At 40.5% G+C, this 14,748-nt stretch overlaps 1 protein-coding gene and 1 long non-coding RNA gene across 8 annotated transcripts in view; one reads left to right on the top strand and one right to left on the bottom strand.

The window, feature by feature from the left end:
• The window catches only part of LOC122229985, a 33,045-nt gene that overhangs the window by 14,332 nt on the left and 3,965 nt on the right, over positions 1-14,748 (top strand). The window lies entirely within an intron of this gene.
• GART (phosphoribosylglycinamide formyltransferase, phosphoribosylglycinamide synthetase, phosphoribosylaminoimidazole synthetase) overlaps positions 62-14,748 on the bottom strand; it is a 29,030-nt gene continuing 14,343 nt past the window's right edge. For all 7 annotated transcript variants that reach the window (XM_042955613.1, XM_042955616.1, XM_042955611.1 and 4 more), the window contains 12 exons: positions 12,479-12,710; positions 10,706-10,800; positions 9,840-9,949; positions 9,279-9,477; positions 7,147-7,398; positions 6,745-6,897; positions 5,690-5,896; positions 4,505-4,642; positions 2,423-2,553; positions 2,014-2,155; positions 912-1,027; positions 62-814 (listed from right to left, as the gene is read on the bottom strand). In XM_042955613.1, coding sequence (XP_042811547.1) covers positions 626-814; positions 912-1,027; positions 2,014-2,155; positions 2,423-2,553; positions 4,505-4,642; positions 5,690-5,896; positions 6,745-6,897; positions 7,147-7,398; positions 9,279-9,477; positions 9,840-9,949; positions 10,706-10,800; positions 12,479-12,710 — 1,964 coding nt within the window. In that variant the 3' untranslated portion in view covers positions 62-625. The remainder of the gene's footprint in view (positions 815-911; positions 1,028-2,013; positions 2,156-2,422; positions 2,554-4,504; positions 4,643-5,689; positions 5,897-6,744; positions 6,898-7,146; positions 7,399-9,278; positions 9,478-9,839; positions 9,950-10,705; positions 10,801-12,478; positions 12,711-14,748) is intronic.

Here is a 14,748-nt window from a genome sequence, read left to right as displayed (position 1 = left end):
ACAGAAGTATGGATGTTTGTAACCCATAATTGTGAAGCTAAAATCTGGGTATTACAGAAACTGTCAATAACTAGGATGTTTAATGATATTTCAAAGCACAAAGTACACCATCCCTCGGAAGTGGGAGTTACACACACATTTTATGACACTACATTATGATCAGGGTAATTAGAGTAGATCAGTCTCAATTCAAACCAGTACAGATATACAATATGGGGAAGAGATATTAACTTAATAGCCATGTTGGTTAACTCTTCAAAAACTAGAGAACATATAACTACAAAAAATGGAGGTGGTATTCGTCAGAAAAAGAAGAGAGACTAAAAGTTTTGGTATCTTATTTGGCTGAAAGTAAAAGGGATTCTGAATGACCAGCTTAATTATGATCAAGAAGGTCTGGAACAGGTAAACCCTAAAAGACCGCTGGAGGTGACACACGTATGCCCCAGACATGCTGCACCAGGCTTGTTTTCAACGAATCTCTGTTCATTAAAAAAAAAAAAAGGCCAGAGGCGCGGGTGAGGAATTCTTTTTTAGCAGTTGTTCTTCTGGGCTGAGTCCATGATAATGCAGATAGCCAGACTTCTTTCAGAACTGGCTCTAGCCCCGAACGGGGGAGACATCACTACTCTGTGACCCAACGAATCTTGCCATTTTCTCCAAGCTGTACAGTTCCACTGGCTACCAGCTGGAGGGCTGCGGGAAATAGTTTGTGCTCTGCTAATTTCACTCTTTCAGACAGAGTTGTAACGGTGTCGCCCCTCTTCACTGGAACAGCTTCTTGTAAGATAATCTGTCCAGCATCTACATCTTCCTGGGGAAGGGAAGCAAAAGTTTTGAACATTACTTTCTAGCCGGTACAGTTTACATACAGACAGTAATGATGTTTTGGTAGAAGGAGACATACTCACAGCTACAAAGTGCACAGTACACCCAGTGACTGTGACCCCGGCTTCTAGGACTTGCTCATGTGCATTTGAACCCTTAAAAGACGGCAGCAAGGATGGATGGATGTTGAGCATTTTCCCTGGAAATTAATGAAACCACAGTGGTCAGAACTTAAAGATCCTATGTATGTTACCAAAGGAATACATGTTTTCCTGTCTAGAATGAGGGGTCAGTAGGAACAGGATTTCTCTGGGATGAGTGTTTCTTTGCGAAAGACAGAAATGAAGGAAAGGGAAATCTAGCTTCTCATCCAAGAGGTCCCGGGGGCAGCAAGTTCTTGCCTCTTGCACAACTGAAGATCCACCCAGGGACTCTGAATAGGTGCCTGCAGTGACTGAAAGTCGGATGGGATGGGTCAAGTCCGGATCGTAGAGCTCGAGGAAGATTCGGCCTGTCGCTGACACACAGGAGATTCCTGCACAGCATCTGCGTGCTTGACTTCTAACCACGAAGTGGCACGTCCGCCAGCCAGATGCTAGGTTAGTTCTGTGAGCATTATGTCACCAGAGGCACTGCCAATTTTGTATTCTGTCTAACCACATTCACTTAAGAAAAACTCTTTGGAGAGAGAATAAATTTATTGCCCAAATGTAGGCACAAAAAAGGACACTTGGACGTAGTCAAAATGTTAGCGGAAAAGGCAATGACATAAAGTGTGTTTTCCAGAAACTGCCTTCCCTGCCATGTCTGGCAGTGGTCTACACTCCCTAAGAATGGACTCTTCATTTTGGGATATAGGGAATCACTTTCCTTTGCTTCTCAGCAAGTAAAAATGTCTCTTCTGAGTATTTATTTAGAAGATGAAATGTTAGTAATGTGAGTAACCTAAGCTGTATTAGAAAAAGTGATAGTTACAGCAGGCCAAAGAAAACTGATAAAAAGAGCAGGAAAATAAAAAGTCATTGGGTCATTCATTCTTTGAGCAGAGGCAAAGGAAATTAAATTATGACCTGTGTTAAAACGGCCCAGTAAATATTTCACAATTGGGATTGTTTGGGAAGCTAGCCACCCTGTAGTTTGTTTTCATTGGATTTCTCAATGTGGTGTCAAATAATTCTTGCTTACCATTCCATTTTCTGACAAAGGGGCCAGATAAAATTCTCATGAATCCTGCAAGACAGACTATGTCTGTGGAGAACTCTTCAAGGACTTGGTCAATTGCAGTGTCAAATTCTACACGACTTTTATATAATTTATGATTGATTACCTGTAATAGAAAAAGATAAGCAAAATCTTTTTAAATGAATTACCAAAAATAATTTAAAACTCAACCTTTACGTGGACCATACTTCACTTCTTTCTGATGAAGACGTGCCTGATGGAAAGAATTAAGGAATGGGGAGGACGGTGTTGAAAGGCACACACCGTGATCCAGAAAGCCAAAGAACAAGCTGTCCTACAGACGAAGTCTTGTGGGGGCGGGTTATGAGTTGAAATACAGTCTACAGGAAAGATACTTTTCAAAGTAACTCACTCTGGTGGGAATTCCGGCTCTTTCTGCTTTATCTAAGCCAGCCACTGCAGCTTTGTTGGAGATAACAACAACAATGTGTGCACAGCTACTTGGCTCCCTAGTATTGTCTATGAGGGCTTGGAGGTTTGATCCTGAAAAAGAAAAACACAAGTAAGCTGACATTTCTTAAAAGAGGTTATGCACCGTTCTGAATAATCAATGGTCAAGATTTCCAAATAAATGTCTCAGAAAAGACTGGCAAAATACATGAGGTTTTAAAATTCCCTTTCTTTTGGGATAATGGATCAATAATAGCTTATGGAAGCACAGGCACTCTTGGTTTTAGGATATGTAATTGCTCCTGCAAAATAACACCTTATGATCTAGCAGAGTAATAAAAATAGTATAACATTTTAAAAACTGATGAGGTTGGGGCGCCTGGGTGGCTCAGTCGGTTAAGCGGCCAACTTCGGCTCAGGTCATGATCTTGTGGTCCGTGAGTTCGAGCCCCGCGTCGGGCTCTGTGCTGACAGCTCGGAGCCTGGAGCCTGTTTCGGATTCTGTGTCTCCCTCTCTCTGACCCTCCCCCGTTCATGCTCTGTCTCTCTCTGTCTCAAAAATAAATAAACGTTAAAAAAAAATAATAAAATAAAATAAATAAAAACTGATGAGGAATAAGCTGCTTAATTAAGCAAGAAAAAAATCCTCTTTTTTTTAAGATTTTATTTTTTTAAAATGTTTATTTTTGGGGTGCCTGGGTGGCTCAGTGGGTTGAGCGTCCAACTTCGGCTCATGTCATGATCTCGCAGTCTGTGAGTTTGAGCCCCGCGTCGGGCTCCGTGCTAAGAGCTCGGAGCCTGGAGCCTGCTTCGGAGTCTGTGTCTCCCTCCCTCTCTGCCCCTCCCCTGCTCAGGCTCTGTATCTCTCTCTCTGTGAAAAATAAAACAAACATTAAAAAATAAAAAAAAATAAAAAGTTTATTTTTGAGAGGGAGAATGCACGAGTGAGCGAGGGGCAAAGAGAGGAGACAAAGAATCCGGAGCAGGTTCAGCGCTGCCAGTGGAGAGCCTAACACAGGGCTCGAACTCAGGAACTGTGAGATCATGACCTGAGCCAAAGCTGGATGCTTAACCAACTTAGCCACTTAGGCGCCCCAAAGATTTTACTTTTTTAAGTAATCTCCAGATCCAGTGTGGGGCTTGAATTTATAACCCAGAGATCAAGAGCTGCATGCTCTACCGATGGAGCCAGCCAGGCACCCAGAAAAATCAAGCCTCTTAAGAAGAAACCACTATGGCCTTTACAACAGTTTCTTTGCGTTACCATCAACTTGGGCCTAAAGTATACTGAAACCTTAAAATGGACTTGGAAAGCAATTACATTTCCGGGAACGTATCCTAAAGAAATAATCAGATATGCACTTAAAAATGCATATTTATAAAAATGTTCATAGCAATGCTGCTTATTAAAGTGGGAAAAATAAACATGTTATATATTCATCTGAGAGAATACCATGCTCTTATTACTTCACCCCTCTGTCTACAATAGTCAAACATAAATTTCACCTTATTACTATTAAATTAAAAAAATTAAAAAAAAAACCCTCAGAAGTTTGCTGGAGGGGTTGTGGGTGGGGAGATGGGCTAAATGAGCAAGGGGCATTAAGGAAGACACTTGCTGGGGTGAGCACTGGGCATTATACACATGAGACAGGTCACTGGAATCTACTCCTGAAATCATTACTGTACTATGTGCTAACTTGGATGTAAATTAGAAAATAAATAATAAAAATCATAAAAAACAAGCAAACAAACAAATCTCAGCTGTTGTAACTTTTCAACTACAGAGCTACGTACAAAAGAAGTTGGATTTTCTATCTTTTCCAGTTCCTTTTTCTTCAATCATCTTCGTGATACCCTCTACTCTTCCTTTAGGCGTCTCAAATGCCTGAGAAAAGTGTAAAGACGGAGGATACAGAAAAATAATAGCCCTTAATGACTCCCTGCCCCATTCTACTGAGAGTGTCCTCACGATCTTGAAGGAGGTTTTTTTTTTTTGGGGGGTGGGGGGCAGGCAGGAGGAAGGAAGGAGGGCACATCTCACCTGTTCCAGATATTAAGACAGCCACTCTTGCCTTTTTTGGTTGGACAGAGAAATGATTTTTCAGAGTGCCATTCTCCAATACTGATCCATTTGCTTGCATGGTTTCAATCAGATGCTTGACTTTCACACGAGGAGAACCTTCATTTCAAACACACCCAGTAAATAAGAATAGAACAACAGTGAATTAACAGTAATGGAAAGAAAAGTATTTTATGAAAACTGAAAATACTTTATTCTGCAAATAAGATACGCCTGGACTAAAATGAAGAATAGGCTTGTATTACTTAAAGTTACTCACTCACAAAAACTTCCTGAAAGAGAACATGTATTAATTACCTACTTCCAACTAAAAGCTATGGCGTGTCACTGTCTCCTGACCTCAGGGTAGGCATGTAACCCAAGCAAGGCCATTCAAAGATTTGATACAGGATGTTGAGGAAGAGAGGGCCTCTTTCCTAATGCAATGTAAGCTCAAGGATGTGGGCTCAAGAGATCTTTCCGGTATTTGGAGAACTGGCCTGAAAAGGAACCTACACAATAAAGGGATGAAAGGCAGATACGACATCGCCAGCAAGTACTGGCGTCTCTGTCAGCTCATCTGAGCGGCTTTTCTGCCACTCTGTCAATTTCTAGTACGTCTGACAGAGTCCTGTGTATACACGGCACTTGTCAGGGCGCCCGCTTCACTGGCGAGCTGAGCTGAGTCACAAAGCACAGCCTGAGACAAGGTCTCGCATGTGGGCACAGGACTTAGAAGATGACCCCAGGAAACCAGAGTGAAGATCTGGGAAGAATGATCTGGAAAGCCAGCGTAAGAGTGTGTTACTAAACTGGTCGCCACTGGGGGCAACTGGGGCTTGACTTCCCCTGGGACCTCAAAGGCACCGTGAAGACTCTGCCTCAGAACTGCTCCCTTCTTCTGTCCCTAAAGTGGGGATTTCTTCACTCCACTGGTTAAGGGTTGTCTTCTGGGCTATAGTTGTGCATATGTGACCACCACACAAGGTGTCGGCACCCTAGGGCAGGAGGGAAGAGGTGTGTGGTGTTACTAGCTTCTGTCCTGTCGCAGCTGTGTGAACACGGGTGCCGTACAATGGCTGTAATAAAACGTGGGCAGGAGCTCGAGGCAGGGCAGTGGCATTTCAGGTTACATACCTAAGAGCAACTAAAGAAGGAGCGATTTACCTTCAGGACACGCAACCACCTTGCCAATCACCCAGGCTTCTTCGCTGTGCTGCTTGATATCCCTCAGAATCTGCTCTGTCCTATCCTTTGACACCACGAGGACGGCCCCAACCCCACAGTTAAATGTTCTGGCCATCTCTTCCTCAGAGAGGTGTCCTTCTTGCTGTAACCACGAGAAGATCCTGGGGATCCTCCAGGTCTGGGCATCTGAAAACAGGCAAGATATGTTTCATGAACCTATTATCTCACACAACGTATAACGTATGCATATATACAAAGCTGTGAATTTTTGGGGGGATCCATCTGTACCTCAGATATCCACAGCATTTTTGCTGACACACTTGGCCAATATTCACAATTAAGTGAATATTGGTTTTGTGCTGCATTACTATGTTTTTAGGAATCCCCTAATGGATTAATTGTATTCCAGTAAATACAGTAAATCCCAGTAAAGGTTTGTGAACGTTTAGTTGGGTCTTAGCAATGACCAAAATGCACCCTAAGTATGATGCAAAACTAGGCGGCTTATGTTACAGATTTAGAGGAATGTGTACACTATTTAAAAGAAGTTATGCTATATAAAAAGTTAAAATCAAAACCCTGTCCTGCTATATTTACTTTAAAATTTAGACTTAGGTCTGCTATAATACAAGAAAAATCTCTAATAAAAGTTTATTTTTATTCTTTTTTTTTATTTGAGAGAGGGAGAGAGGGATATATATATAGAGAGAGAGGGAGACAGCACACGTTTGTCCATGAGCAGGTGAGGCACGGAGAGACAGAATCCCAAGCAGGCTCCACACTATCAGCTCAGAGCCTAATGTAGGGCTCGATCCACCCCCCCTCCCCACCCCCCCCGGTAGCATTTCATCTATATGTCAATTACATGCAAGGATTTTATGCCTTATAAACATGGTTAATAAAGCAAACAGAAGTAGAAAGGTCAGCCCTATATTTTCTGAGAAACCCTAACAGTTAAGAATTTAATTTTCTTGCATAATGGAGTTTTCCTCCAAATGGTTTTCTGAACAAAAAGTTCCTTGTACCAATCTTACCTAAATCCACTCCAAATTTCTCAGGAAGGACTCTGGGGATGTTTTCTAGCAATCCTCCACCAGTAATATGGGCAAAGGCCTTGACATGTCCTGAACGTAGGACAGGTAATAGCGAATGGCTGTAGATTCTCGTTGGAGTCAGAAGTAAGTCCCCTGTGTATTAGAGAGAGAAGACAAAAACTTAGCCTATGAATGTAAAACCAAATCATATATAAAAAACAATTCTGAAATACAGAATGATTTGACCCTGCACAGACACACCAGGTTTTACAATAAGGTCCCAACAGTAAACTCACAGGACAAGGTAATTTATTCCATTCTAATTTACTAAGGAAAGACTAACCCATTAAGTGGTTGCTCAGACATTTCCAAACAGGAGAGTTGAAACCTGAGTGCTTTTACCTAAGGTCTGGTCACCACAGCCATCAGGTGCTGGAGAGGAGTACTGGAGGGAAGATTTTGCTACAATTTTCCTCACAAGGCTAAATCCATTGCTGTGAAGACCAGATGAAGCTATTCCAATAACAACATCCCCTTCGGTGATTCTTTCCAGGTGAGGGAGTTTCTGATCCCGCTCCATGGCACCGACGGCAAAACCGGCCAGGTCATACTCTCCAGGAGGATACATGTCAGGCATTTCTGCAGTTTCACCTCCTGGAGGAAGATACACCAAGAACAAAGAAATCACATAGTATTTATAAACCTGTCTAGGAAGTAGTGACACCAGCTTTTTTTTTTTTTTTACTTGAGAGAGCGAGAGTGTGCACAAACATGAGAGCCAGGGAGAGGGGCAGAGAGAGACAGAGAGAGGGAGGAGGGGAGGGGGAGAGAGAGGGAGGGAGAGTATCCCAAGCAGGCTCCAGGCTCAGCACTCAGCATATAGCCTGATGCAGGGCTCGATCTTACGACCCTAGGATCATGACCTGAGTCGAAATCAAGAGCTGGACTCAAACGACTGAGCCACCCAGGTGCCCCTCTTTTAAGTTTATTTAAGTAATCTCTACGCCCAACATGGGGCCTGAACTCATGACCCGAAATCAAGAATCATGTGCTTTTACAAGTGAGCCAGCCAGGTGCCCCCTGCTCTTAATATGAACAATTAAACATGTGGCTATATTTCACAAATGTTCAAAAAAAAGTATGTATTCTATTAGCTGCCTAACAATTTTCAACCAAGTACAATTTTAAGGCAAACCGCTAAATTCCCATGAGGGAGAAGTGTAGCTTCCCAACAGCATGACATTCAAAGGATGAATGCTTGGTTGAATATGATGTCATTCCTATGGCAAGTTTAGAAATGCTTTCACCTGTATTCGATCTTTATAATCACTCTACATTCCAGATGATAGTATAAGCTTAGAGAAGTGACGTACTCAGGCCTAAATCCAAATGCCCTGGCCTAGAAAGTACAGTTCACTTTTGTGATCATACGTAAAGACAGGGTCTTTTTTTTTTTTCTTTTCTATGCATTTTTTTTTAATGTTTATTTATTTACTTGGAGAGTGCGTACTTGAGCAAGAATGGGGGAAGGGGGGAAGGAGGGAAGGAGAGGGAGAGGGAGAAGGAGAAGGGGGTGGAGAGAGAAAGAAAGAGAGAGAGAGAGAGAGAGAGAGAGAGAGAGAGAGAGAGAATGAATGAATCCCAAGCAGACTCCATGCTGTTACCACAGAGCTCAATGCAGGGCTCCATCCCATGAACCGTGAGATAATGACCTGGGCCGAAATCAACAATCAGATGCTTAACCTACTGAGCCACCAGGTGCCCCTAAACTGTTCTAAGCAATCGTTGAAGGGGTGCCTGGGTGGCTCAGTTGGTTAAGCATCCGACTTCGGCTCAGGTCATGATCTCACTGCTTGTGAGTTCGAGCCCTGCGTCCAGCTCTGTGCTGACAGCTCAGATCCTGGAGCCTGCTGCAGATTCTGTGTCTCCCTCTCTCTCTGTTCCTCCCCTGCTTCCTCTCTCAAATATAAAATTAAAAAAAAACAAAAACAACACTAAAAGACGGTTGAAAAGGCAATTTTGGCTGTTGGGACATATTTTCCACAGAAATGGTAATATAAAGAAGGTAGTTTCACCACTCGGACTACACGTTCATTTTGCTTCAAATTCTCATATATATTTAAGTAGTATTCCTGTGTTAGGTACATTTTATTCTTAGTATCACTTCAGTCAGGAAACATTAAGATTTAGAATGCCAGGAATCATCTCCTTCTGCTGCAGGCCAGTAAGCAGGAAACTGCTAACTCTGTCCATGAGGCCATTGAGAAAGATGGGGGTGGAGATGCTAAAGATCAGGGAGAAAGGCAAGGCCTGGCTCACAGTCTAGGAGTAGGAGTCTGGGGGACAAACCTTTGAGGAGAAGCTTGAGGGCACCAGGATCTAAGTTTTCTTCTGGTAATGTTATATATATTTTGTTTGCTTCATTTTGTAATCTACAGTTTTTCTTCTTATCTATATTGGTACCAATCGCGTTTATACACGGGGTAAAATACAGTAAGAAAAAGGATAGGAGATTAATGGATGGTCGGTCATACCAAGGAGAGCACATCCAGCTTTCCCACAGGCTCTGGCAATTCCAGCAACAACAGCTTCAGTTGTATCGAGGTCAAGTTTTCCACAGGAAAAGTAATCAAGGAAGAAGAGGGGCTCTGCCCCTTGGGCCAGAATGTCATTTACACACATTGCAACCAAATCTTGGCCAATGGTATCATGTCTATTACACTGCTGGGCAATCTAAAGAAGCACAATAGAAATGTCCACATAAGTGAATAAGCTCCAAATAATATCTTGTCAGTTTATCAGTGGAGGCTAATAAATATTGCTGCTCCGAGCACCCAAAGACAAAATACTAAATTCAGATGAGCTACTTGATCCAAAAGTATCCCATTTAATCCCTTCAAATAAGCTTTCCATCCAGATAGAGCCTCAACAACATTGTGCTCTCAGAAATATACAGATATTTTAGCCACATTTTATGGTTATTTGGTATAGTTCTCTCTAGTGCATATCAAGAGAGGAAAAATATGTATTTGATTTATAGTAAATTCTCTCTTAACTTTCCCAAAAGGCCTTTAACCACATAGGTGTCTGATTACCTTCAGTTTAGTCCCCACACCATCTGTTCCACAGGCCAGAAGAGGATCTTTGAAACCAGCTGCTTTCAAATCAAAAAGACCAGCAAAACCTCCAAGATCAACATCACAGCCTAATGGGGAAAAAAATTAAATACTTGCTGCATTTCAACAGATTAAACATGGATGTACAAACAACTTCTTCATAAGCATGGCTAAAACAAGAGCTGCTTTTCCTGAGAACGGGGGAGAGCACCACATGCTCAAAGAATTGATCAAGAAAGTAATTAAATATTAAAGGAGCAGACATATCTAAGTTTAACATCACGGATAAGAAATGCTTTTCTTTCTTTTAAATGTTTATTTATTTATTTTGGGGCACCTGGGTGGCTCAGTTGGTTAAGTGTCAGACTTCGGCTCAGGTCATGGTCTCACAGATCATGAGTTCGAGTCCTGCATCAGGTTCTCTATTGGTGCGGAACCCGCAATGGATCCTCTGTCCCCCTCTCTCTGCCCCTCCCCTGCTTGTGCACTCTTAAAAAACATAATAATAAAAATAAATAAATAAAATATTTGAGAGAGAGTACAAGTGGGGGAGGGGCTGTCAGCACAGAGCCCAACTCAGGGGTCAATCTCAGGAACAGTGAGATCATGACCTGAGCCAAAACCAAGAGTTGGATGCTTAACTAACTGAGACACCCAAGCGCCTCAAGAAATGCTTTTCTTAGTATTATAGACAGGAAAGCAGAAAACTGGGTATGGCTTACATAGGACAAGACTTACAGGAACCTGGCATTAATTTGGAACATTTTCCTCAGTAAATTACAGATCAATTCTCAATGTCTCTCAAAGTTAATGAATGAACTAGCAAAGTATAGGCTCTGACTTACCTGGTCTGGAGGTAGCTTTTGCTAAAGGTTTAATTTTCTTGACCAGCATATTTCCAGCTGCAATGTCTACCCCAGATTCCTTGTAAGTCAGGCCCCTAAAGAATTAAACAAAACAAAGCACTTCACCTAAATGCCAGGGAAAGTTATTTTAATTTTAAAGTATTATTTAAAACAGAAGATATCCCTAGTGGTTTTTAGCTCTCCGAACACGGTAGGCCCCATCTGCAGATTTTAACGTGTCTAGGGCAGGCCCTGGAAATCGAAATGTGTTTAAATAACTTCCTCAGTTGATTCAGTTGTATCATCACTATTGAGAACTACTTCTCTTATTTCTTCTACAAGTATTCCTCACAGGCAGCTACATATACTAATATTTTGCCACAACATCTCTGTTCAATTTTGGTATGGGAAGGAAAGGAATTCTAAAATGGAGTAAAGAAAGTGAAGATGAGGATTATATGCACTCTACAAAGAAATCCTTGAATAATGAAACTGGACTCTTACTGCAATAGAGAATTGTGTAAGTTTCCTTAAGCCGAAGACAGTAAGAAACCAGATAGAAACACACAAGAGGAAAGCAAAACCAGATAATGATACTCAGTGCACCATTCCCTTCTAAATAAGGCCAACACATTGAACCAGTGCATCTAGAGATGAAGTTCATGAACAGCACTGGGAATTCAGTAGCCTTGCCTTACAAAAATGAGTACTTTGATCTACCAGAATGTAGTGATACATGAATAAGTATGTGAAATTTTGTTAGAAACACGGTGTCAGGGTACAAACAGAGTTGATGGCTTTGGCCATTAACTCCAATGAAATTAGCAGTCCAGAGTCATGCTCAAATAGGAAAACAAGTTCTACTGGTTTCAAAAAACCTTTTCTCAAGTAGCAGCTGGCATTATGTCCTCTCATTTTCTTCATCTTTAATAAACTCTAGTATTAAGACCACAGTCCCTTGAAATAGGTCATTTCAATGGAGAATCTATTTATTTTAAAATGAAAAATAAAACTTTTAGCATGGTATTTTAATGTTCTTAATCCTAAAAAACTTCCAGTATTTAAACTTTAAACGTTTGTCTAGAAGTTAATAGTATTAAGTTTAATTAAGTTACTAAAAATTTCTCATTTTGTCCTAAAACCTATTTATTTCTCACAGATGAACTCAATGAGTTGTAATTACAATATTTAATAAATTGAAACACCCACATTTGCAATTAATAGTTTATTGATCTTACAAAAAAAATAGCTGTATGTACCAACATATAAGGGGTCCAAAAACATATTTCAGTAATAAGTATAAACACAGTAAAAAATGAGACCGCCAAAATTTAAAGTATAATCAAATTAAGTTGCAAAATTACATGGCCAATATTTTCATCTTGAATTCTTGGACAAAACCAGGAACTAAGATAAACATACAACAGTAATGTTTAAATATATGATAACTCAAGGAATAAAAACCTCTTATCCCCATTTTTATTTATGAGTACCTGACAAATGATTATATATATTTAAAATATACAACGTGAAAAAGTCCTTAAACTTTTCAAACACAAAAAGGTACTATGAAGCTTTTTCCATTTCATCTGAATATTGTTTTAACTAGTTTTGACTCCAACTAAATGCAAATAAAAATCAGATCAGTCCCACAGAGAGAAATTATAGAATGACTTAGTACAGGGTTAATAGAAATTCGTACATAGCCATTTACACCAGTTCTGCAGTTGTGCTAGTTCTGAAGCTGTTTTATCACCTTGGTAGGAAATTTACCTGGGCTGTTGGAGATAAGCTATGGCACGAGAGCCAATGTCCTTCCTGTAAATGGCTCCCTCAAATTTTATAGCAGCTAGTCCTTTCTTGGCTTCTTCAAGGGCTGAAATGAGATTTTCCTGGATGGCTGTTACCGAAAGGACTCTACCCCCACTAGTCACCACCTTGCCATCTTTCAGGGCAGTGCCTGCGTGGAACACCTCCAGTCCTAAAGCTTGAGCCTCAGGAAAGCCTGTAAGAGAGCATATTTACATAATAACGGCAATCCATGCGTCTGAAGTAGTTTTTAGTTTTCATAAGGTTTTTAAATAAGATTTTTATTTCACTTAAATGAATCTTCACAGTAATCCCATCAGGAAGGAATAAAGCACCAGGACAACAAATAGACCCTCTCTCTTAAGAACAGCCCGTTCTGCTATTGGGTGACAGGTGTATTATCAGAAACCTGTGTTATCATAAGCCTTATGTGAGAACTTCTAATAGGGGAGGGAAAAAAGAAAAAAAAAGAACCCAAGTCCTGAAAAGCTTAGGACCTAAACATAGAGGTGAACCTTAAACAATGTCAGGGTTAGGGGTGCTGACTTCCCTTGACAGTCCAAAATCCATGTATAACTTCTGACTCCTCAAAAACTCTACTAATAGTCTACTGTCCAACAGAAGCCTTACCAATAACATCAACAGTCGATTAATGTGTATTTTGTATGTTACGCATACTGTATGCTACATTCTTATAATAAGGTAAGTTAGAGAAAAGGAAATGTTATCAAGAAAGTCATAAGGGAGAGAAAATGCATTTATGGTATATTGTGTTGTAAAAAAAAAAAAAAAAACCCACGTGTAAGTAGACTCATGCAGTTCAAACCCATGTTCTTCAAGGGTGAGCTGTACAGTTATTTTCTCCTGATAGGACATTAAAAACTAAAACTTAAAAGATGAAAAAAGGAAAAACAACAACAACAACAAAAACCCTGTAAACATCAATGAATAAAATCTTCATTTGATTACATCTTTTACTTTTGGAATTTCTTTTTTATCATAGCCATCTAAGTTGCTTTCTTCTTTAAATAACCAAAGGAATAACTGTAATGCAAAACATATTCTTAATCTTTTCCCTAATACAACAACTGTAAAATTTTAAGACAAATTTACATTTGGTTTCAGGCCCTGTCTAAAATCCCTAGCTTAATTTTCTTTTAAATTACTTTTAAACTCTCATATATAATTTTACACCTAATATATTATCTGACCATATTTTCTGTATTCTCAAGTGACCAACATGGGCAGCTTATACAAAGATAACCTCTTAATTAAAAACAAAAAAGAACAAAAAAAACCCCACACACTCTTATATATTGTTTGTCCTTTTTGGTCATTACTTCTCTTAGCATTGCGGTTGGTAACTTGTTAGAAGTCTTCCCTAAATGTTATAACACAGGGCATTCAGTTCCAAATACTTACTGGTGTTGGGAATACCTAATATTGCTGTGTCAGAAATGACTATTACACTTGTCACCTCAGTCTTGGGAAATTTCACCAATGTAAGTGATCTTGAGTCTATCCCTTCTCTTTGTTCATTTTAAAAGGCAATCGATTCCTACCTGCTCAGCTGCCACGTGTGGGACTCACAGGGCAGTGGACTTGTCTGGGCAAGGCAGGAAATGGGGTGTTTGAACCGATGCACTATTGGGGTCCTGAGGGAGGCCAAACTACAGCCTGCCAGGGATCATGGAGGTCTGCCTGGGGGCTTATGGCACTAGAACTTACGTGGCATTTTAAGACACTGTTTTATTTAGTATCATTTAACAAGAGATACCTCATTTCCTATAAAGGGAAACAGAAGAGAAGGCTATTGTTTTGAAACTTTTAATTCTGACATCCCAGTGACTATGGGGTATGCTGCAAATGGGAAGAAGGGGTGGGGTCTAGTTGTGATGCCTCTGGGATGTGTCTCACTGATGTAGCTTCTACCAATGTTCCTCTGACTCTCATAAATTCCCTTTATCTTCCTGGCTCTTGGAGGGTGGAAAAGAAAGAAACAGCAAGTGATATTCTAGAAACCTGGCTAGGCCTACTTAGGTCTTCTTGTGAGGAAGAGAAACTGATGGCAATTCTTTAAATACAGTAATTCTGGATATTTGAAACCCACATCCAACATGGTTAAAAATCCCTTCAAGGTTTCTGATGGCCTTATAAAAGGCCATCTGATGGCCCGTAAAAGGCACAGAGCAGAGCACGGGAGGAAGGCCTGCTGTAACACAGGTTACTTGTTG

This window comes from Panthera leo, chromosome C2 (assembly GCF_018350215.1).
Source record: "Panthera leo isolate Ple1 chromosome C2, P.leo_Ple1_pat1.1, whole genome shotgun sequence".
Classification (NCBI taxonomy): Eukaryota; Metazoa; Chordata; class Mammalia; order Carnivora; family Felidae; genus Panthera; species Panthera leo.
This window is presented reverse-complemented; position numbering and strand designations above follow the sequence as displayed.